The 25615-nt window shown below is 42.3% G+C and overlaps 1 protein-coding gene across 10 annotated transcripts in view; it reads right to left on the bottom strand.

The window, feature by feature from the left end:
• The window catches only part of CASK (calcium/calmodulin dependent serine protein kinase), a 222822-nt gene extending 198431 nt beyond the window's left edge, over positions 1 to 24391 (bottom strand). For 5 of the 10 annotated variants that reach the window (XM_066979981.1, XM_066979997.1, XM_066980003.1 and 2 more), the window contains exon 1: positions 24200 to 24390. In XM_066979981.1, coding sequence (XP_066836082.1) covers positions 24200 to 24258 — 59 coding nt within the window. In that variant the 5' untranslated portion in view covers positions 24259 to 24390. Of the gene's footprint in view, positions 1 to 24199 lie in introns of all 10 variants that reach the window. The other 5 variants (XM_066979985.1, XM_066979998.1, XM_066980011.1 and 2 more) reach the window with 2 other exon arrangements.
• Positions 24392 to 25615: the final 1224 nt, after the last annotated feature.

The following is a 25615-nucleotide window of genomic DNA, read 5'->3' as shown; positions in this document are numbered from 1 at the left end:
TCCTGCAGGAACCGGTAGATGTAGTTACTAAGCCGCTGTCCATAGTATCTGAGAGGTCATGGCAGTCCAGTTAAATTCTCACTGACCAGAAGAAGGGAAATATAAGCCCCATTTTTAAAAAGGGAAAAAAAGGGAAGACCTGTGGAACTACAGACCAGTCAGTCACACCTCTATGCCTGGCAAGATCATGGAAACCAAGGGGTAAGGAATTGGCTGAATGATCACACTCAGAGTTGCCACTCAACGGCTCAATGTCCAGGTGGAGACCAGTAACAAGGGGTGTTCCTCAGGGGTCAGTACTGGGACCGGCACTGTTTAACATCTTTGTGGGTGACACGGACAGTGGAATTGAGTGCACCCTCAACAAGTTTCCTGATGACACCTAGCTCTGTGGTGCAGTCAACACGCTGGAGGGAAGGGATGCCATCCAGAGACCTGGACAGGCTTGAGAGGTGGGCCTGTGCGAACCTCATGAGGTTCAACAAGGCCAAGTGCAAGGTCCTGCACCTGGGCTAGGGCAATCCCAAACATAAATACAGGCTGGGCAGAAAATGGATTGAGAGCAGTCCTGATGAGAAGGCCCTGGGGGTGCTGGTCGATGAGAAGCTCAACATGAGCCATCAATGTGCACTTGCAGCCCAGAAATCCAACTGTATCCTGGGCTGCATCAAAAGCAGCGTGGCCAGAAGGCTGAGAGAGGTGATTCTGTCCTATACTCTGCTCTCAAGAGACCTCAGCTGGAGTGCTGCGTTCAGCTCTGGGGCCCCCAGCACAAAAAGGATGTGGATGTATTAGAACAAATCCAGAGGAGGGCCACAAAGATGCTCAGAGGGCTGGAGCACCTCTCCTACAAAGACAGGCTGAGGAAGCTGAGGCGGTTCAGCCTGGAGAAGAGAAGGCTCTGGGGGGACCTCACTGTAGCCTTCCAGTACCTAAAGGGGGCCTCCAAAAAAGCTGGGGAGGGACTCTTTGTCAGGGAGTATAGTAATATGGCAAGGAGTAGTGACTTTAAACTCAAAGAGGGTAGATTTAGATTAGACATAGGGAAGAATGACCCTTTACTCAGAGGGCGGTGAGGCCCTGGCACAGGCTGCCCAGAGAAGCTGTGGATGCCCCAACCCTGGAAGTGTTCAAGGCCAGGCTGGATGGGGCTTTGGGCAGCCTGGTCTGGTGGGAGGTGTCCCTGCCCACAGCAGGGGGTTGGAATCAGGTGATATTTAAGATCCCTTCCAACCCAAACCATTCTGTGATTCAATGATCACAGCTTGTCTGTAAGGATCTTATGGGAGATAATGTCAGAACTTTACTGAAGTCTAAACGGATGATATGCACTGCTGTTCCATCATCTACAAAGAGATGTTTCATAGAAAAAAAGATGGAGACATGCCAACTGCAAGTAATGACCATTGAATAAGTTGACATATCTAGCACCAAATTGAATGTCAAACATTTGGCCTATGAGGACATGCCCACGTAGCCTGGAGAAGTGAATGTTTAACAGGGTACCTAGCGGTGGTCTTTCAACACTTAAGAGAATATTGAGAAGACAGAGACAGGGTCTTTTCCAAGGTATACAGTGGAACAATGTGCCACAATAATCATAAATAGAAACAGGGAATGTTCCATCCTGACACAGGAAAGTATTTTTCCCTAGAAAAAGTAAGCACTAGAATAGGCTGCTTGGGGGATAATGGCTCTCCATCCTTTTCTCGACTCAATTGGAAAAAAACTCTGAGCAATCTGCTTTGAGCAGGAGATCAGATTGAAGATTTCCCAAGGGCCCTTTAATCTGAAAAATTCTATGAAATGAATTTTATTCTGTTTGCAGTGGCCTAACAGCATATATGTAGTGAGCATACACAACGTAACTCATTCATTCTGAAAACCTCATTCACTTATCTGAGTCTTCAGGGTGTTTCTTCAGGGTGTTTGTTTTGCCAAAGGGACAACACAACATAGGTCTTATTTATCTGTCCTGCCACCTGTGGACTGATAGGTCACCACGCGGGAAAGAAATGCCATTACAACAAAGGGATATTCTCAATTTTTATCGCCCATAAATCTTCAGACATTCAAAATAGTCAGCAGCAAGAGTCTATACTGCGTTCAGACTATATAATACATTAAGCATTTCCGCCTCAGACTAATCAGACTGGAGAGCTGACAGCCACCTGCTTCTTTCCAGCAGCATAAAAGACAGAAAAAATCCTTGGGGAGGAGGGACAGAGCACCATTTCCAGTTGTTGACTGAATATAAACAACCGTCTGAGTGACACCAAAAGCATCCTCTGACTACTTCCATACGCTGGAACCTTCTTTTTCAGTGACAGGTAAGACCAATACATGATTCTATGGATATGGAAAGCTGAGTGGCATCACAGTATCTTGCACATTTAAAGGAGGAAATGTAAAAATTAAAATGCTTAATTTCTTCTAAGCCAGAATAAAAACGCTACATGAGCGGTGGCTTTTTTCTTCATTGTTATTTTTTAAAAGTCTTTTATGTTGAAGATTCTTGTATAGAAAAGCAGCACTTAGGTAGAAGGTAATTTCCAGGTTCATATTTCTAAAATGAGTACTTCTATATGGCAGCCTCCTTCCAAAAAAACATTTAATCAAGTGTTCTTTCTTTGCAACGTGCCATCAACAACAGCAGCTCCGCAGGCCAAATTCTACCTGTTGGTAACCTTGTACAATCCTGCCCTTACTCAAGGACAGCGTAAAAACATGATACAGGAAATCATTGGGTATTACTCCATTGCCTGTTTAACAACCATATGCTGACTCCTATAAAACTCATTCAGGTCTAGATGGCAGATTTTAAAACTCACTCTGGTTATAGTATTCACACTGCACATCACAGGAGAAGTGGAAAGATTCACACTTACATTTCCTGGCTAATTTTAAATGTGGTTTAAAAAATATACTATTAGTAATGCAATGACATACATGCATCAGGTGGAAACGTGAACAAAGAACAAAATACAAAGAATCTCAGGAGAAATGTAATTCCTTCAGAAGAATGCCAAAAGGTACAAGTATATAGCTGAAAGAAATCCACGTGACTCAGAATTATAATTACAACACTGAATATTGAGCATGCAGCTTTAGGAGACCTAAAAAAAAAAAATCTGTTGTGACCTCAAGATTTAAAAAAGATAAAAAGTTTCTATTTTCTGCCGTCTGAAAATAGCAGCTCTGCCAACTGGGAGTAAGTCACCAAGTTTAGCCCAGAAAGTGTTTAAGCTAAGCTGTACCAACAGATAAATCTGTTAATAATGCCATTTACTGACCAAAATCTGCATAACCTTTGCATTATGTTACAAACCTTGTATTAATAAAGGAGAAAGAATTGTACTAAGTTGTGAATTTATATGTATTCACAATATAGCTGTAATAAGATGCATGCAGGATCAGAGAATTCAAGCTGGCATAGAGCTATAAAGCCTGGCTACAACCAACTGTTATTTTCTCTGCCAGAGTTTAAACACACACTCATCCCTCACCTTGGTTTTCCACACAACTGTTCCCTAACCGGCTTTACTCTGAATGAGTGAAGTTTGCAAAGACATAGTATTTGAAACATTTAAATTAAACCAGTTCATTTAAAATGAAATGAGCTGTGCCATAAGCACTGGGGACGAGGGGGAAGGAATACCAAGAATGAAGATGAAGAAATAATTTAATCAGTTAAAACACAGGATTAAAAAACCGGGAAAGCATAAATGGAGTTGGCTGACAAAAGTCAAGTTACCACCCACAGCTATCCACTATCATTCAGCTCAGTACAGTGCCCGAACTCAACATTTTGACTGTTAACGCAGTAATAATCTCTACTCTTTGCGCGGATGTGACTAAACTGCACATAAAGAAAAATAAATCACTTCAAGTAAAAAAAATCCACGTAACAACCACAGAGTATCAGCAGAAGAACTGATGGCAGTAACCTTGTCAGCCATTCCATCCCTACTTGAGAACCATTCTTTACACCCTTCTGCCTACACTGCTCTGCAAAAATGGCTCCTCACATTCAACTGTTCCCTTACTAATCCTAATCTTGCCTTTCATATTTCTCAATTTACTCCTATTTCTCTTCACCCAGACCTTCTCAGGTATCATCTGCTTCTTTCCTACAATCTTTAGCTCAGTTGGGATGTTTTCCCTTTCAGATTTCTGAAAATTGTCATTAACCTGTAAATTCTTTTCCACTTGCTGCCTTCTCTGCCTCCCAACTCATTTGCTCTGTCCTTGTAGGCTGGCGATCACACATTCTGCTCATCTGGTTGATTATCTGATTTCCCAACCACAATTCCTTATTTCTTCCTTCATATCAGCCTACTCATCCTTTTCCCTCCCTCCTCCTACCACAGTCACTCCTGGCTAGAATCTTCCCTCAGCAGCTTCCAATTCCAACTCCTGTTCCTGTCTTCCTTATCCCTGCACAACTGCAAACACACTCCTGAGCAGAACTAGGCTGGAACATGCTCCACTCAAAAACCAAGCTCCTAAAATCCACCTGGCCAGGATTTCAATGATTCCTGCTCCCTCTGCCAGGAACAACAGCAACAAAAAGAAATAACCCTGAAAATGTTGTATTTGTTTTAAACTAGGGTTTAGTTTTTAAACAAAATATGTAAGTTTTCACAGCCTGTTATAGGAATCCTAAAATTTGAGGTCCTCTATGTACCAAACACACATAAAGAGCAGATCAGTCATATTTTAAAGTTATTACAAGAACTCTTAGAATTCATATTTTTCTGATGTATTAACCTTATATGTGCCAGTGGCAGCTTTCTCAGACTTTCCATAAAAAGTTATAATGCTGTAAATCTTAACAAAAAAACAAACTCATTCTCCCATTAACATTTTAAATTACCTTGTACTCTAGAATGCATATTTTCTTGTCCATAGTATTTATTTCTTTGTATTTATCCTCCTTACAGAAAATTTGCATGTTGAATTGAGAATGTAACTATAATTAACTTCACAGAATTCTAAGAACTTAAGTAGTTCATGTCATTTAAATGTCAACATCTATTCTACATCCTCCTTTTCCTAAGACATCTTCTGAACTTGTTATATCTGTCTTTAAAGACCATTAATGAAATTCTTTTTACTACTTTTATTGTGATATATGTCCTTTTATATCAGTGAGAAATAGGGTTTTATATTACTGCATATAAGATGGTTCACTTGAAAAACTGGTTAACCAATCTGACTGGATATACTGAAATCCTAGACTGCTCTAACACTTCCGCTCCAAAGGCCTAAGAAACTCTTCATTACAGCAGCACTGAAGATGCATAAATAGCATGAGAAGCTCTGACTTCTTTGCTGCAGTTCCCCGCTACTTGTAGCACTGTAACTTTTCATTTTGGGAAAGAGTCACACAAAACAGCCAGATTGCAGAGTCCCACACCTAAGTCTGGCCTTCAACACAGCACTGAAGGCACTTGGTCCAATCCAGGCCTCCAACAAACCAGGCTGGTGCACTAACCATGCACTGGACAAAGGGAAGTCACCTCCCATTCTGTGCGTGTGCACACCCCTGCTCAGCTTTGATCAAAACTAACCATGCTCTGCACTGAGTTCAAGATAATAGGAAATGGCCAGGCATGATTTAAGCAAGCTCATGTCAAAACATTCAAGGGTTGAGGAGACTTTTTGTGTCACTGCTGCAACATGGAACTCACGCTGATCCTAAGCAACCACCTCAGCAGACCAGGAGGTCTGAGCATGCATTTGTACACTTTGCTGAACCGCAACAGTAATGTACAGATCCAAAATGTACCCATTATTTTTCAACACCATGGGAAATTAAGGTACATATGAAGTTTCAGTAAGTAAATTAATAAAAAGTGAAAAATGAATGACAACCTGTAACTGAGGATCTTCTGAATGTAGAATTCTAGAATGTAGGCTTCTGAATGTAGAATTTGAATGAAATCCCTGGTCTGGCTGTAGCCCTAAAATTCTGCTTAACACACAGATGTACATTTTTCCTGGACAGTTCTATTTAAGCAGTGACTGGAACTAACCAGTAATTTCAGAAATTACATTATGTGACTAAAGCTAATTCTGTGGATAAAAACATAAAATAAAATGGCACTTAAAATTATCCTACTTAATATTTCTGAGGTGTAAATTTATTCTTATAAACTGCACATTTACTGTTACCAGAACAAAAAGCCCACTGATGAACTCAATGTCATTAAACCACAGATAATAAACCTTTAAGTTAGTGACAAAATAAAAGCTCAAACTTTTAACTTGCTTTTATACAGTACAACTCATAAGAGATGAGTAAGCTTCTCTCTCAAAAAAGTCTGCATTGGTTATGCTTGGAAAAACAATTATTTTCTTCACCTTAAAGCAGCAATGGCCAAATACTGATCAAGATAAAACACACCAGCTCAATATGAGTGACTGCTAACAAAAAAAGGTAAAAGTTATACATTTCGATTGGACAAAACACTATCAGAGTATTTCACATATGTTCTCTGAATATAGATTACTTTTTCTGATCTAAGGTGTCTGGCAGACTTTGGTATCCGTTAAGACCTTCAGACACACCTGAGGGGAAAAAATATCCCAGAAATTGAATTAAACTCCCATAAAAGTTGACATTAACATGTAACAGTTACATTTTGAATAAAAATGGTTTGCAGATACTACAGTATGTGCATCTACCTGTCTGCTTCAAGTCTGAATACAGACAAGGCTCAGTGTTGGCTGAGACACTGGCAAAAAGAATTGAAGCACATATCCTGACTGGTGGTGAAAACCTCCTGAAGACATAGTAGTGGATAGTAAACCTGGAACAGCCTTCTACAGAGATGTAACTTCAGTACTGCTGCAAAAACTCAAAAAAAAAGTTCCAAGGCTGTACTGCATGAACCTTCACAGCTGGAATAAGGTTGAATGCTGAAAGGAAGGATTTAATGCCAGGCAGCTTGTTCAAAACTCCCCCAACATGCTAAAAATTATGCTATGCATATGCCTGGAAAAATAAACAAATGAACAACCCTCTTTTTTTCCCCACAGACAGTTATCAGCTTATTATAAAATTCTCTGGGGTAAGCTTAGACCATATTTCAAAAGTTAATGTACTAATTAAAATAAGGACCTTGCAGCAGCTAAGTAAAGCAAGTTTTCTTTAATCACTTTGTCCAAACATTCATTTTAAATCTATCCCACCTTGCAAAAAAAGTCTCATTTACTTCTACGTGAAGATGCAGTGATAATGTTTATAAGAACGGTGCAGACAGACAGTCATTGCTATTATCTGCTTTTCCTCCCTGCATTCGGCTGAGAAGCAGCCGACAGGTCTAGAACTGGGACCTTATCCAGCCCCCACAAATGAAGCCAATGGAGATTTCATTTCCTGATTCTCAGTGCAAATATACTACAAATTGAATCGAACTCCCCTTCCTCATTTTTAGGTTATAGTGCAATTAAAAGAAATAAAACAATCCTCTGCACGTGTCTGAGATTCAAATCATGCTTTTCTCCTCTTTGTATGAAGACGGTGAATGCAGAATAAATACCACCTCCTCTCAGCCTAGAGTATTTTTCCTGTGAATATAAAGAATCTCCCCGTTTATTATGGAAATCCTACTCAACACCAACTGCTACAGCCAAAATAAGGTCCTATTAGCATCAAAGCCAGATGACACAACCCATGAAAGGAGTGCTCTAATATCTAGAAATCATTTTGTATCGTTCGGGGATGTCACAGTTCAGCCACGTGTCTAGGCTAGCTGCATATATTTCTCCTTTGCTCTTTAAAAAAAAGAAATGGCTGAGGCACACTTTCAAAATTGATTCCCTATTTTGAACCTGACTGCTCATTTCCTGCCTCGAGGAAAAAGGATTCCCCTCATAAGGCTAGAAAACTCCACGCTTAGTCTTGTCCCTTCCCCAAGGATCTGTCTGTAACAAAGCTTTATAACCATTCTTTCATTATGCGGAGTCTAGACTGAATGTGGCTTCACGTATAAGCTGGAGGGAAACTATGTCAAAGTAAAACAAGTTTTTTAAAAAATTGTATATTCAAAATTGCTATGATCTCATAGTGCTTTTAGCTCCTCCTCTTTACGGACTTTTTGAGAACATTTAAGAAAGGTACTGACCTGCTTCCCAAAAAAAAATCTGTCCATGGAACAATCACAGGGCAGGTAAATCTGTTTACGATATGACAATCCTCCGCTAGATTCCAAATATAATCTAGCTGTGACAAGCTGTATTCCAAATATCACACATTCCACGTATCACTAAGTGAGCCTACACCACAAGTGCCTTCCCATAACAGTGCTGTCCAGCTCTGAAGCATGTCGTGTCACAACCACACATAATCCACTGAAAAGCAGAAAATACCCATTTGGGAGGTGGTTGCGGGTGGGGGGGAAGACATCATCCATGCTTTCCTTACAAAAACAAAGCCATGTAATCTTTCTGATGAACTTGGCTTAACTGTTTTCATGAAGATACACGGCTGTTCACACTGCAATTTGATTTCCAGCGCGCCCTGATTCCTATCCAGGTAAAGATGAAGGTTATAGAGTAATTGCTCTATACTTGCAAAACTGGCCAGAAGCCCTGAAGAATGACTCAGTGGGAAACTTACAAGAGGAAGGGGGCGGGAGGGGGAGGTGAGCCTCTTTTTAATCCCAATATTTATATATTTTTTCAGTCTAGTTTAGGCCCAAAACAGTAAACTCATGACAAGAAATGACTAACTGGAGGGGGAGGGGGTGAGACGGGAAGAGATGAAGACATCTGAAGGAACACCGATCGACAGATTTCTTTTTAAACTTCATTATATACATGTCACTAAAAAATAACAATCTTTGAAAGTGATTATTTTGTACAGAAATACTTTTCTGTACAAGCTGAATCAATTTTATTTGCAATATTAATATTTTTAACATTTTCCACTACTTACCATGAACTTCCTCACAAGGAAGTAACTCCCATTTTACAGAAGATTTTCATAATCTATATAAACATTAAGAACTGTTTACGTAAACCAACACGGATTGTAACTTAAATAACCTGCTTTATTACAGCTGTAAAGTTTTAACGTTAGCATCTACTACTACCAGACATTTTTTCAAGAAGTAAATTGAGACGCAGTTTTAACCCCTATTAACTGATGAAAGAGCATGTGCTACTCAGTTTTAATAAGCAAGTCACCCCCAATACAATTCTGAGAAGCTGAGCGTTATTTCTTCAGTCCACTCTGAATGATACAAAAAAATCATAAATATCAGCATACTTCCGTTATTGACTACTAGCTTGCTGAGTAACGCCCTTTCCCAATAGATTAAGCTTGAAATTCAAGCTATGAACTACACTGCAAGCTTTAATGAGAAACAGGACCAGGGAGAATATAGAAAACATCTGAAACAACTAAAAATACATACATGAAAAAAATCAATGCCTAGCAAAAAAAAACTTTCAAAAAGGACGCTTTCAAATTACATCAGTTTTAACCATTTTCTCATTCCTATTGCATGCAGTGTGCCAGGATCAAAAGCTTGCTCCTGAGCAAGACACTGACCATAACAATTCAGCTCATATCCTTCCTTTAAAGCAGACAAGGACAGAGGTTTCTGCATGTTTCTTAGGGTCTTAACTGTGAAGAAGAAAAACACTTAATTAACACTTGGTCAAATGTGAACGTGGACTTAGCACACTTCTGTGCATTGGAGCCATTCCAAAGAATGCTCATCAAAAGATTTTTGCATGTCTTTAAAGAGCAGCCTACTTCCTTAAAGTTTATAAACACATTTCCAGAGAGCATTTAAGCTGATAGGATTGAAGACCATATTTAGGTTTACTAAAAATGAGGGTTACTAAAAATGAGGGTTAATGGGGAAAAAAAACTGAAGAATTTCACCATCAGCTCATTTACTCATGGAAAGAGTTTTAAGCAATTAAAAAGCACAGCGTTAATGCCATCTCTCATTTACTAACAGGGGAGTATCACATTTCTTCAAATGACCTTACTAGCATAAGCTTTTGCATTGAACCACAGAAACATCATAGAATGGCTTGGGTTGGAAGGGACCCGAAAGACCACCTGGTTCCAATCCCCCTGCCATGGAAAGGGATGCCACCCACTGACTAGGTTGCCCAAAGCCCCAACCAGCCTGGCCTTGAGCAGTTCCAGGGATGGGGCATCCACAGCTTCTCTGGGCAGCCTGTGCCAGGGCCTCACCACCCTCACAGTGAAGAATTTCCTCCTAACCTCTAATCTAAATCTCCCCTCTTTTAGTTTAAAACCATTCCTCCTTGTCCTGTCATTATCTGCCCAAGCAAAACATTGCTCTCCATCTTTTTTACGTCTCCTTCAAGTACTGGAAGGTTGCAATGAGGACACCCCAGAGCCTTCTTTCCTGTAGGCTGAACAGCCCCAGCTCTCTCAGCCTTTCTTCACAGGAGAGGTGCTCCAGCCCTCTGATCACCTTTGTGGCCTTCCTCTGTACCCACTCTAACAGCCCCACATCCTTCTTGTGCTGGGGGCCCCAGAACTGGATGGAGCACTCCAGGTGGGGCCTCACAAGGGCAGAGCAGAGGGGGACAATCACCTCCCTCCCCTGCTGGCCATCCCTCTGTTGATGCAGCCCAGGATGCAGTCGGCCTTCTGGGCTGCAAGTGCACACTGCTGGCTCATGCTGAGCTTTTCATCCACCAGAACCCCCAAGTCCTCTGCAGGGCTGCTCTCAGTGAGTTCTTCTCCCATGTCTGGGATTGCCCCGACCCAGGTGTAGTGCCTGTAGCACCTCATTCGGTTCACATGGGCCCACTTCTCAAGCTTGTCCAGGTCCCTTTGGATGGCATCCCTTCCTTCTGGTGTATCAACTGCACCACTCAGCTTGGTGTCATCTGCAAACTTGCTGAGGGTGCACTCGATCCCACTGCCAAGGTCGTCGATAAAGATATTAAACAGCACCAGTCCCAAGACAGACCCCTGAGGGACACCACTCGTCACCAGTCTCCACTTGGACATAGGACCATTGACCACCACTCTCTGGGTGCAGCCTTCAAGCCAACTCCTTATCCACTGAATCAAATCCGTCTCTTTCCAATTTGGAGATCAGGATATCGCGTGAGACCATGTCAAAGGCCTTACAGAAGTCGGGGTAGATGACATCACTTGGTCTTCCCTTCTCAATTGATGCTGTCACTCTGTCACAGAAGACCACCAGCTTGGTCAGGCACGATTTGCCCTTGGTGAAGCCGCGCTGGCTGCCTTGGATCACCTCTTTGTCTTACATGTGCCTTGACACTGCTGCTTCCAGAAGGATCTGTTCCAGGATCTTTCCAGGCACAGAGGTGAAGTTCACTGGTCTGTAGTTCCCCAGGTCCTCCTTTCTACCATTTTAAAAATGGGAGTGATGTTTCCCTTTTTCCAGTCACCAGGGACTTCACCTGGCTGCCATGGCTTTTCAAATAGGATGGAGAGAGGCTTGGCAACTACCTCAGCCAGTTCCCTCGGGATTCTGGGATGCATGTCATCGGGCCCCACAGACTCATACTTGTTCAGTTATACATATAATACTACAGAAGGCATTACTTTTTCAGACTTTGGAGATACAACTTTCCTTTGGAGGCTTGTGTTTGTAGAAGTAACAGGATCTTGAATGTGGGAAGTAGGCATGCAAGTTTCCGTTTCCTGAGATTTCAAGAGTTACAAAAGTAACTTTTTAGAGGACACCCTCCCCTCCCACACTCTTCCCCCCCGCCCCCCCCCCAAATTCACAGTTTGTACTTATTAGGTATAAAACATCCTCGTGCACTGAAAAACCCTTACAAAAATAGCAGGAAACCTGCATATACCTAACTGCATTTAGGCATGCTGCTGAGAAGGTGACTGCCATGACAACAGTCCGTGGAACTGATTTCAATTTGAAAACTGAAGTCGTTTAATTCACCTCCAGACACCTTTACTTTCTACAAAGGAAATTATTAACAGACAAATAGGCAGTTTTGAGGTTTTGTTTTCCTAGGGTTTGCATTTATTAATTTGTTTTCAGCTATAAGAGAATGACGACTTGTAGCAATTACCAAAGAACTGCATTTAGCAAACTGATTGCACGGGAAAATAAGAGCAGATGACTGCTATTACCTGGCTGGATGAGAAGGGCTGCTGCTTGAACACACCAAAAGGAACCGATCACTCCTGCAGAAAGGGCAGGGAGCGATGCAGACGTTAAAACTACTCTGCAGGAAAAGTAGTTGAAGGGCTGTATTTCTGAAATTCACACCCAAACTAGCCTGCCACACTACTATCAGACTACAAAGGGCAAATACTGAAGAGGAGATGAAGAGAACACAGTCATAACAAATGAACAACGATGGGGGAGAGCAGCACTGAAGAATACAGCATTACAGAAGACTGCCAGTTGTGTAATTTGATCTTCTGAAGCGTTTTCATGCCTTCTGGCTTTCTCAGCAGAAGTCTCACTTGCCCAGTGTGATCTAGATACATGCTAAGGTCATAATTCTACTAGGACGTCGAAATAAGTACTTATAATTCTTTCAAATTTGTACCAAAAGTTTGGAATTGTTATATTTTTACCATGATATATCAGTTAAGAAACCACCCCATGAATTCACAACTGCTAAGTACTGATTTTGCAGACTTCAATTTTATTGTAAACTACTGACCATCCCTCAAAAAATCAGCTTTTCACTTTACTGGCTTAAGATGTAGTCACCTCTTGATATTACATTTTACAACACAAGCTTCTTATTTTTATGAAATAATAGCAGAGTATATATGCTCCTAGATTTGAAAAAAATGGTTTGCAATTCTCTGTAAAAAGACTATGATTTGCTAGTGTTAAAAACAGACTCAGAGAATGTAACTATTATACCCAAATCCAGAAAATTCTGGATCATTTTTTCCCTCCTCTATTTAGAGCAATCATCTTTTCCCCATAGAAAAATAACACACAACTCATAAATTATACTGTGCACAAGTAGAAAAGATTAATAGGAGCTAATGAGACAAGAACAATACAAGAGCAGAACTCTTCTCCCTGAACTGATCGGGTATAGGAGCATGGCTGCTCAAACAAGAAGGCCAAAAATCTCCTGGTGAGAACAGATTAGGGAAATTTCCTTTTTGCACGCATGCTCACAGAGACACAAATGGTATGCAGAGAGCTATGTCTCTTCCTTGAATTTTAAGCAGAAGTAGTGAAGCCACAAAACTTTTTCCATGCTGCAGAGGCAGAGGAAAGTCAACTCGCTAAAAGCAAACCTCTTCCCCCCTCCGGCTTTTACAGAGAATATGAAAAATAAAAACAAAACACAAGAAACAGTCTAAAAAGAACACATTAAATATCTGAACTGCTGTCAGGACTTTCAGGAGTCAGTAACAGAACTGGTTACTGTGTACCACTCCCTCTATGGAGAACAATCCAGGTGTCAGACCTACTGTCTCAGCTGGCTTCAGATTCAGAGAGAGAAGAGTAACAGTGACTGACACTTTTCAAGAGGTGGTTCTTCTGACTATGAGGACCAGAGACACTTCTTGCTAGTTTTGATTCAAAACACTTTTAAAATTGAAGCTAACTTTGTTATCCAATTCCATAGCAAACCACAGATTCCGTGGGAGCAAAAATTAGATTAGCAGACATCCTGCAGTATAGCGTGTTGGGAGGCCAGCAGGTCTGAAGAAGACTGAGCAAGATCTCAGCGTATGCCAGCACATACACTGTGAAACAACATATAAAATATTATTACAAAAAAAAAAAAAGGCAAACTGGAGGGGGGGTAGGAGGCAGAAAGAAGCTTTAACAGAGTTATCAAGGAGCTTTGTATTAGAAAAGAAATGCTGAAAGAAAACTAGGGAGACATCCCTAGAAAGACATTAAGATATATTGACACTCAAATTGGGAGTAAAGTTCTGGTCTTAAAAGGGACTATCGACTAGCAGAAAAAAAAATCCGTTCTATATTCATTAACAAACCAACAAAGAAGGGAGAGTCAGATCCAGTACAATCCCTATCTTCCAGATCCTCTGAGGGCACTCAAAGGACTAGGAATCAGGAGGATCAACAAAGCCAGGTTTTACAAAAGAAAAATACACCTAAAAGTGGTATAGGACAGTACATTCATCTCCAAAATCAAACTAAAAACTGTCTGAAGAACCTCTTAAAATTACAGAAAATAAACTAAGATTAGAAACTTAAGGCATGGAACAGGAGTAAGACTTATGATTTTGTAACAGTGACTATTAGAGAAAAAAGTGCTAAAAGTTTGCTTAGTAACTACAGCTGCATCTGAAGACGAGGCAAGAAAGAGTACACGGTATTTCTCTTTAAAGAAACTCCCTTCTGTTTTCTAAAGGAAATAAACAGAAGACACAGCCATCTTTTTCACTGATGCAGGCTTTATAACACACTCTTCCAAAGACTCTCAGTCACAAAAATTGGCCAAAGCTTCTCTTTTTAAAAGTACAGTTTAAAATGTAGGACCAAACAGCAGCTCGAGATAAATTTCCTCAAGAAACTAGAGATGGCAGCAAAGTCTCAAGCTATCAGCTGAGGGGAAGAGAAAAAGGTAAATGAAAAAGAAAAGTTCTGAATAATTCTTACAGCCTTGTTCAATCAGTAAACATTTCAGGTTGCTTTTTTTTCCCTTTTTCAAACAGCGACAAAAATTGGAAAACCCATGAGAAAGTACAGTTTTATAAGCCATAGTAAGGCCTTTTTTTCCCCCCTTAAATGCAATGACTTCACAGAACAATTTTTAGCACATATCACAAAGCATTTTAAGACACCTTTGAACAAAATATGCACATTTAAGTCTATGATGTATCACTATTCCCAGAAGGCACCACTGACTTCTGAATGCTCCAGCTATGTACCTGAACCTCTGAACCACATTTCAGGAAGGTATTATGCTTTTCCTTGGCTTTGCAACTGTAACAAATACTGAAAGATTGGGAATAGGCTCAGTGTCAAGAATAGAAATTTGAACTGTAAGCTTTCTGCAACACCTTAAGGTTTTGAAAAAATACGTAAGTAATGTAGGAAATAAAAACATTCTGAAAAGACAACAAATATTCAGGGAAAGAATCACTGAAGTTTCACAATGTGATCTCTGCTAAACTGCATCCCCCCCCAAAATCTGAAATTCTACACTTCCAAGTTTGTTTAATTCTAAAACAAAGAGCCACATGTATTGAAGAACTGTCCCAATAGCAATGACTAGCCCAGTATCTTGTGACTAAGCTTGCCTAGGAGAATGCTCAAACCAGAAGTTCTGTGTGTTCTGCCTAGCTACTAACCAAGATGCCAGAAGACAGGGGAAACAAAGATATTCTCAACATTTCCAGACAACTTTTTATGGAGGAATTTAAAATTCACCAGATCACTGAGAAGGAACATCCAGTGATGACTATTCTCACTAAGCAAAAAAGAAGTCTGATTCCGAGTCCCTGTTCTGAGAGAACTGTATATTCCATACAGACAACACAGGGAAACCAACTCTACACCCAACCTATTTGAAAACATTCCTAACTGGCAGAGCAAACAGACAATTAAAGCCTCTGCAAACTTCAAACTAGGAAATTAAGAAACTGAGAAAGAAGATATATCTGCAACAGTTGAGAAAGTATCCTGTCTCAGTGGCAGCTATGAAGTATTGAACACTTTCCAATCAGAAGTGCCTGCAGCTGATAAAAAACCTGACACACTTGAGATCTAAGATTAGAGGAAAAGCTCCTGACATTTTTAAGCACTGTGTTTACTTTATGCTTTTAAAGACAGTTGAACCTTAAGGGCTGAACAGCCAAGAAATCCAGCCAACAGGTAACCATTTTTTTTTCCAGAGAGGAAAAAGCAAAAAAAAAAAAAAAAAAAACCACAAACAAACCAAAAAAGACACCTTAATCTAATAGCTGTAACTGAGCAGAACAATTCTGTCTGACCTTCAGTTTTCAAAGACCCTTTTGTTGCTTTCATGTCTACAGCACTGAAGCTCTAGAATGATGCTTGCAGGAACATAGTAAGGAAAAGATTACCTCTGTTTTGGGGGCTGCACAAGAGAAAACAATGCTTTCTGTAAGCAGAAATTGGTACTTTGCAATCTAAACTTGATCTAGATACACTAACAGAATCTTTCTTCAAAAAAAGTGAACATTTTAATTAAAGCAAGTTTTTGATCAATACAATGTATTTTAATTTGTTTATAGCAAAAAAATGTAAAAAGGTAGCTCAAGAAAATTTCAGTTTTGAACTGAATTGAATTCTCACACGTAACCTGATCAGAACCATAAAGTAACAACATTTAATTTGTTTTCTGTAACAATTAGAAGCCATTACAGACACTATAAGCATGCTCGAGGTTCAGAGTGTAAGCTGTGCATCCAGCTGCTAATACTTAAATCCTGAAGGTCCAAACAAAATACATGCGCGCTTGAAGAGACTTTATAAAACTAACCATATCATAAGCTAATATGCTTTAAAGAATTAATTCAAATATTCAAAAAAAAGTATCAGATTTACAGCCAACTTTCTAACTTGAATTTGGCTCTACTGTGTATCCAGCTTGAATCCTATATGAGGTGAGGTCCTGACAAAGTTAGAGCTTGATTTTAATTACGGGGAATGTTTCTATGTATTGAAAGAAGGAAGAAACAAATTAAGAACACAAAAGCAACTAGGTGTGATTTTTCTTTTCATAGTTGTTGCTTAATTTGTAACTTTTTTCCTTAAAAAAACACAAACTTTCCTTCCCTCTCCCGCACTTTTCTTGCCATTTTCTAGACTGTTGCAGTAGTGAAGAGTTTGGGGAATATCTTCACGTTTATAATGTATAGAGGAACCGCAGATCATGCGCCAGGCATGGAAGTGGAATGGAAGCACAAAGAGAGCAGAATCCTCCTCTTCCAGCAACAGCAAACGATTCATCTCACATCAGAAAATTGCACTTGTACACTTCTACAATGCTGCATACAGGAGCATGAAGAGAAGGGCTACAACCACCACATTTACTGAATCTTCAGACTGCCTACAACTTTACACAGCTCTCTCTCAGGAAGCGGGAAGTACTTGGAGGCTGCTTCAGCCAGTGCTAGGGCAACCCGTGAAAGTGGAGACGCAGAATTTCACCTCACTTCCCACCCTGGCTTGCTGCTCTATATAGCTACACTGGTGCTGATCACAGACAGATGTTTGCTCCAAACCCTCCTGAGCTCAACCTATCTGGTCCTGCTGGATTCAAGTTCAACCCTGGCAAATCTCTGTTCTGGAAACAGTTACGAAGTCAGATCACTGCTGATGCAGGACGGATCTTATCTCTGGAAGACATCATGTCCTAATTTTTTTATAATCTTCCCAATCTACCCTACTCCCACCTTCTATATCACCTTTCCCTAATCAATAGAGGGAGAGATAAGATTACCTCACTTGCTTCTTCACTGTCCTTCACATTTACAGGTGTACAGGTCCCTCTAGCACAAGTGTCAGTGAGCGCTTCCCTGCTGGTCAGAACTGGTCCTCACAGTTCAGAAGGGAGGGCAACACATGGAGCAAAAAAAACCTGAGCAAAGTGGGCAGCTAACAGCTTAATTCACAGCAGCAGCTGCAGGATTATCCTGGAGGAGGGTGAAGGAAAAATGACAGGATAACCTACACTCTTTTGGGCTTGTACATCCAGAATGCTGCCAGTGGTTTTACTCATAGACCCTCTCCCAAAACTAAACTGACAGAACAAAGAAGAGGGGGGAATATGTCTGAAGATCTATCTTGTCAGGACAAGTGAAACTTCCTTTTAGCAGATTTTTTTTTTTTTTTAATTCCCCATCCCCAAGAAAGAGGAAAACATTATTCCATGAAAAAGGCAGAACTGAAGAGAGGTGTCAGGGTGGCAAAAAGCGATGAACTGGGGACCACTTTTGTAAAATCATATCTTTTTTTTTTTTTAAACTCTCATCATTACAACAGCTCTAATGCTGGAAAAGCCCACAGCAAATCCTGAAAGCACAAAAAAGTTGATACTTCACATACCTACATTAGAAGACATCTAAGTAAAGATAGATTTCATATACAGTTCCGAATATCTTACAGGCCACTGTACTTGAGAAGCCTCAGCCTCACTACATAAAGAATTTTTTCATTACCCCTAATGGCTCTTTGGGTCAAAAATATCCAAATAGGAACTATCTTCCAAGCCTTAGTAACAATGAGCTTAAGTGAAATTCTGAATTAACCAGAGAATCATGTGTTCCCTAGAAAAGGCACACTTTAAAATAGTAAGAGTTCTCAATCTCAGCTACATCAGAACTGACACTGATGAGACAAAACTAGTTCTTCAGCTTCGCTGAAAGTGCTTCCTAAACAACTGAACTGAAACTGAACACCTTTTATATGAGAATAAATACCCATATATACTAGATTTTACTTCCAAAAAATTTGTTCAGAGGCAAGCTCTTCACAGTTTTCTTAATTCAGGTATCATTAGAAACTTACTCAACATGAAATGCTAGCAACAATTGCTTTCATACACACTATTCAGAAAAGCAAATCAGTTAGTCAAAAATGAAATCAGGGTACCTGCAAGCCACTGGAAAGCCAAACAAACAGGTGAAAGGGCCGCGTGAAAAACTATTTAACCAAACGCTATTTAGAAATCTCCAGTTCCTTTAGAATTTAAGGGGCATAGAGTGAATGCTGTCAGTAAGACACGTAGTGTAAGAACTATGCATCAAATATCGTTGTCTTCACATGGTAAAGACATGCTTCAGCTACTGGTTTCTTAAAAGACCAAGTCAGTATATAAATTGACATAGTACTGACAATATAGAAACTCTGAAAAGTTTTTTTTTGCATGGGAAAAAAAGTTCTTGTCCCAATGTACCTTGAACACTAAAGTAAGGGCAGGAGGTATGCAGTAACTCCACAGATACCCCATCTTACCCCATTCCAGCAAAAAGATGTGAAAGTGAAAGAGCAAGGCATGTGTTAACCAAGGGAGGATGACCTCTCTCATTTGAAACTACACTAGGAAATAGCTTTTTTTTTTTTTCCTTATTAAAATGAAGCACTGCATTTGAACCAAAACAAGTGCCAGGGATCAGTTACGACTATAGCCTAGGCCCCATTCTTGAAGGCAACAGAGCTATTTTAATAAAAAGATCAAACTCTTAGCGGATCTTTAAAATCGAGGCAGCTCTTTTGTCCCGCAACTTCTCACAGTCAGCTGATCCAGTGGCTGACTGGTCTCAAGTCTCCTAATTTGCAACCTAAAATTGCTCAGGACTAGTCTGCACACAGTTGCTCATCCGCTCATACCTTCAGGGGTTTCCTTCTCTTGAGTGTTTAAGCACAAAAACGTATTTGCAAAGCCCTTGCACAATCTTTTTCAGGTTGTCTTTTCCTAAACCGTGTTTCTTCAAAATCCCCTCGTAAAAATGACTCTGCCTCCCAACCATCACAGCTGTCTTGTTCACATCATAAGGATGTACGCAAGAAAGCATCTGCTCATCAAAACAACACAAGAAAAAGCCAAACAAGTAGAAGGGAGAGTACTAGTGAAAGTGGTGTTCTCTGCAACTAAATATTTTAAATCCACCCTGCATTCAGCTATTGCTGGATAGAACTTCTTAAGCAGAACGAGGTCAGTATTACAGTTAAAATCTGTTAGCACAGTAACTTAGCTAAGAAGATAGTCTACCAACTGTACACTTCAAATAATTTGATGTCAGTTTCCTAAAGCAATGCACTTTATTATGACCCCACACTTAAACCAAACATTCATTTTTAACCTGTTCATCTCAAACACTTGAACACAAGCCAGCTGACAGTGTTTTATTAGTACTCCAGTATTTCAAATGGCAGTAAGAAATTAAAACACTAAATTAGACAAATGGCTTTCCATATCCCTGAAAAGTTTCCTTCCCTCCCCCTACTTCCCGAACAGCGAGTGCACACTGCAATTTTTTCACGCTTTCACTTGGCTTGTCAAAATTATACCCAGCAGTTATTTCCATTGGTTTTACAGGAGATGCAAACTTCAACAGTGTACTAGAGAAAAAACACATTTGAGACAACAGTATTCTCACTCCCACGCAGAGAAAATGGAGGCAATAACGAAGAACGGTATCACTGAAACCATCAAAATACTTCTAAATAATTTTGTTATCACCACCCTTAAAATCACTGACGTATTTCTTGGGACTCTATCTTGAGAGCTCTCCTCTCCTCGCTTTCCTAGTAACAATGACTGTGATCCAAATCCAAAGCATGTTCACCTCACGGTAACAGCTCAGGATGGAACTGCAACCACCCTCCTCTTGTCCAACCTGAATGGGAAAGAGGCCTTCATACTTCAGTGCAAAAAAGAAGCCCCCTGTCCCACTGCCTGCTCCTAGACCCTGAATCCTTTCCCCTTCCCTCACATCTTCAGGCTTTAGACTCCTTACCTCTTCTTACTAGAGGGAAGAGCCCAAGCACAGAAAATCATCCCATCACAGGAGGAGGGCTGAAAAACTAAAACCCTCAGTGTGCCGCGCGAGAGAGGGCTGGTCTGAACCCAAACATATTACAGAGAGCATCCTGAAAACTACAGTAGCATTAGCACCAACCATCACGTTATTTTTTGATACTAAAAATGCCAGCAACTACACTATTACTATGCACAATAACTGCACATATTCATGGTCCACAAGTAAAAGACAATTAGAAAAAGTTGTAGTTCACATGACCATCAATATGAAGACCAGTGACTTCAATCGTGACCAATGCCCACTTTAACACAAATAAACATCTGTTATCACATTGTATTTATAACTTTAAAATTTGGAGATGTATATCAACATAAGAAACTATACTGAAGCATCCTGCAATCCTACTGTTAGAAAGATCAGACAGTCTTTATGGTACCCCTCTAATGCTAACGTAAACCAACGCGAATCTTAATAGGTGCAGGAAGTTAATATCTGTTTTTAATATCTGAAAAAATCCCCTCAGAACAAGGACTGTAGCTGCCATAAAAGCCATATTTGGACTTTAGATTCGGTATCAGCTTTGCCTGTTCTAACTTAAAGACAGGCGTTCTCTTTGGCACAAAGAAAGCTCCTGTTATATTTACATGGAGTTCCTACGATAAACTCAGAATAGTTCTCACTCAGATGAATACCCAAGATGTTGCAGTCCTACACCCACTGTTTTATGAACTACTCAATGTATTCTGAATGCAAATGTTATCATCCCCGGATACAGCAACATGTTTCTGAAGGCCAAGCTAGAAATCCCCAGTAACTTCTTGCATGAAGCCTGCTTGCGTCAGCCAAGTCTGAAGACAGGACAGTAACCTAGAACACAACGCGTCTGGTAAAGCAAAACTACGTGACTAATGCTAGTGTCATAAACACCACTTTACAAAGTTTAACAAGAAATTGGATTTATTATTCCAATTTTTATCCCTGCGTAGCTTTCAGCAGTGGAAATGGTATATTGGAAATGAATGCAAATGAAGACTGCCCTTCATTTTTTTTCCAAAAGGAAACATGGATTAAGATTTCTCTCTATCCCTCCTGGCTTTTCTTTTCTCCTCTATCTATTCAAAATGAAAAATGCATGCTTACAGAACTTAAACGCATTAAATGCCACATAATAAACAGTTTATCACTCTGTCATTCCCATCTACTCTCTCATATACTGTGTAATACACTGCTACTGTTGCACACTCCAGCAAAAAGCTGTTATCCCTGCATTTATACAAAACAAATCTCATCAGTTTATTTTATTTAAAATTGTTTAAAGTTTACTCAAGTTCAGAATAAGCTTCAACAAATTGGAACACAGTGTCAGCTAGTGAACTCCCATAGAGGGCTCATTTCTCAAGTCAGTTGTATGGGAACTTTGGGATTTCTTTTACAGAGATAGATGAAATATTCAATCATTTCACTATCAAAGATCTCTTTCCCATGCCCCTTCTGGAAATACCTTTTACTACTTTAAATGACAGTGGTAACTACCTATTTAGGAATGATAAGCTGCACGTTTTAACATTTCTTGTGTCTAACACGCAAATCAGGGGCAGATGTGCTATTTGCAAGAACCAGATTACTGTATCAGTCAATAATAAATCACAGGAACGCGCAGACAATTAGTTATGTTTCACTGAAAGATATTTAGCAAGACGCATATGTAACAATGCAAAGCAGATTAACGAAGGCTTTCCTCAAGTTGCTTAAAGATGAGCTAGGTGCTACCAAAAAATCTGTACGCTGAATAAAGATACCACATCCTTGGTTCCCCGGAAGTCAACTGCATAGTACTTCAAAGAAACAGGAAAACTACTTATACAACCATACATAAAATCGTGCGTTTTAGATTTTTTATTTATTTTTTTAAGAGGACTGACGTGACATCTGTGCAGAAAACCCTTCACACCATCAGTGCTGCTATTTTCAGTGATCCATCCTGGTTTTGCTACATTGCTCTTGGCATTGTTGTGCTACTATGATTCAATATTTATCTGTTAGGTCTAGTTACATCGCAACACACCTGTAATACTTAAATCTCACACGAAACTTCCTTTGCCAATACCTAATTCACAGTTTTTGAACCTTGAATCTGTTCATAATTCTCTGATCACAAAACAAAAAGTCATCTGAGATGTGCAAACATCTGGACTGCTGTGAATGATCCATTCCCTAAAAGAACGTGCAGTCGTGTCAAGCATAATCACTTCACCTTCTTTCTAACGGTAATCAGGTATGAAACAAACTGTGTGTGAACTGCAGTGGTTAGCATAAAACCACTTGTGAAAGGAGCGTGCCAAAAATCATCTTCAAAACGCATCTAATAACAGAGTTTTGCTCCTCAGCTACGGAAGCTCCCCACCAATAACCGGCATTAAGCTAAAGTGACCACATACAGTTTATGACTTCAAACAAGGCCCTTTGAGCTTAATATTCCTAAGAGTTGTTTGTATTGAGAGAAAGGTAGTAATACACTGGGAAATGACAGAACAGACTGCTGAAACTTCCGCTGACAACAAAGTAACCTGCTAAGTCCAAGACCTGCATTTTAGCATAATCCCGAGGAAAGATTAATTCTAGAATATTTTTAGACCTAGCCTTGGAAGCAGACAGCAGTAGATGAAAAGCATACTGGTAGGGAGTGGGCAAGAGAACACATGCAGTAAAACCCCTTTGTTTACAATCAAAACACCAGGAACGTTATTCTTATAAAATTCTTTGCCAGGAAGAAAAAACTGCAAGCACCCAGAACAGTGTCGCTACTGGGGCTCCCCAGCAATCTCAGCTCCCGAAGGAGAAACATACAGAAAATTGGGAAGTCACAACACTGCTACATCTTCCACGTCCGTTTTGCAACACAAGCACAACTACACAAGATATGCGAAAGATGACGGATAAAAAGGATTTCGAAACAGGCAGTCACGAAAATCTGGAGGGGGAAAACCGAGCTCAGCTTGCATTCTTTACTACAGTCCGATTTGGGGGACTGTCTGCATTTTCCTGGAGCGATTACACGCAAGCTGAGACTTGAACTGTCATTTCCATCCAGCCCAAAGAAGTGGCGACCCAAAGGAGGGAGTTGGGGAACGCTAGCGACTACCTCAACTCCCGGATTTGATACGAGCCTCCAACACCGCTTTAATAACAACAGTTGCATAATAAGACTGGAAAGGCCAAGTTCTCCCACTGCCTCGCACATCTCCATCTCCGGGCGGAGGGGAAAGGTCTGCAGGGAAGCCGAGTGCCACCGGTCCTGCCGCTAACAAGCCGGTCATTGTGCGGAGAGGAAGAGGAAAATAAATAAATAAATGCCACCCAACACCTGGCGCGTGAGGACACCCAAGGAATAGGTGGATCTACGGAGAGAGAGAGAGATCTTTCCTTTCCCTTCCCTTCCCCAACAGGCGACCGCTGATGGGTGTGCCGGGGATGGGATCCGAAAGGGGGGGGGTGGGGGGGTAAAGGCGGAGGAGAAGAAAAGGGGGTGGGCAGCGGCTGCCGCTTGCTGCATGCAGCCAGGCTGGGCGGTTAATCATGGTGGCTGAGCAGGCACCGGGGCGCTTCTCCCTCTTCTCCCCCCCACCCCCCCCCCCCCCCTCTCTCCCCGCCTCGTCAGGAAGGTGGGCAGCGCGGCCGGGTGCCGAGCATCCCTCCCCGTCCCCGTCGGCGGCTCCCCCCGCGGGGACTCACTTGCCGATCACCTCGCACAGCTCGTACACGTCCTCGAACAGCACGTCGTCGTCGGCCATGGTCCGCGAGCGGGGCTCCCAGGGGCGGGGGAAAGCGGCAGGCGGGGGAGGGGACGCGCCGCGCTAACCCCCCCGCCGCGCCAACGGCCGCGCCAACGGCTCCCCCCCCGCCGCCACCGTCGGCGTCGTGAGGCGCCGCCGCCCGGGGGCTCCCGCGGCCGCGCCGGGACTCCCCGCTCCTCCTCCCCGCTCCTCCTCCTCCTCCTCCTCCGGGCCGCGGCCGCCGCTCCCCGCACGACCCCACCTTCCTCCCCCTTCCCTCCCTCCCTCCCTCAGCCGGCTGCTCCCCGGCGGCTCCGGCTAGCGGGGCGGCGCGAGGTCCATGGAGGGGCTCGGCGGCGGGGCGGGGAGGGGCAGCGAGCAGCAGCAGGAGGAGGAGAACGAGGAGGAGGAGGAGGAGGGACGGGCAGCGGGCGGCGGCCCCGTCTCGCTCCCGCTCCCGGCTCGAGGGGAGGGGAGGGGGGGCGCGGGAGCGCGCGCCGGGAGGATAATAGCGGGAGGGGGAGGGGCCGGGCGGCCGTTGGGCACGCTCCCGGGCGCGAGGAGGAGCGGCGGCGATAGGGCGCTCGCCCCGTGATGGAGGGAGGGAGGGAGGGAGGTGCGGGCGCGCTCCCGAACGCCGTCACGCAAGCGCTCGCGCGCGCACGCACACAGGCGGCGGGGGGGGGGGGGCCGCGCTCGCTTCCTCTCCCTTTCGCCCCGCCCCGCCGCGGGAAGGGGATCGGCGAGGGGTGCGCAGGCGCGGATGACGTCATGGCGCGGGGAGGGGGCGCAGGTGCCGTCCGTCAGCCGTTGCCCTCGCCTCAGCCGCCCGCCCGCGGGGACCAGCGGTCCCGCCCCGGAGCGGGGGGGGTTTCGCCTCAGCTAGCGGCCTGCTGGCCGTGTGGGGGGGCGAGGCGCGTCAGCTGTTCGCGTGGTCGGCGCGACACTGCCTGTCGTGACAGAGCCCCTGTGGCAAGCGTTGGTGCCCCGAGTGCTGGCCAGGCGCGGCGGGAGTGATTTTGTCCCGCCGGCCTCGTAGCTTCGAGTTTTCTGTCAGACAGCGCTCCTCACCAGCCCTCAGAGCGAATTAAAATAACCTTTTAGGTACGCATCCAGCTGGGGAGGTGCCTGGTCGTGCCCTCTTGATAGCTACTCGGACATCTCTTTTTGTTCGAGACCTCCAGTGAATGTCAAAGCACCGAGTCCTTACCCTGCTAGATCCCATCCCACGATTTTTAACGTTACACAAAAAGCTCCTTACAAAAGATGTCGAGTTGCTCAGGTGTGCTTTTCCAAGTCTTGGCTTGTAGAAGAAAGCAAAGCGCTTCTGGAGGAAGTAGTCATCACTCTTTCGGTTTCCAAAGTATTTATTTTG

The sequence above is a fragment of the Anser cygnoides genome, chromosome 1 (assembly GCF_040182565.1).
Source record: "Anser cygnoides isolate HZ-2024a breed goose chromosome 1, Taihu_goose_T2T_genome, whole genome shotgun sequence".
NCBI lineage: Eukaryota > Metazoa > Chordata > Aves > Anseriformes > Anatidae > Anser > Anser cygnoides.
Note: the sequence above shows the minus strand (reverse complement) of the source record. Positions and strands in the feature narration are given on the sequence as shown.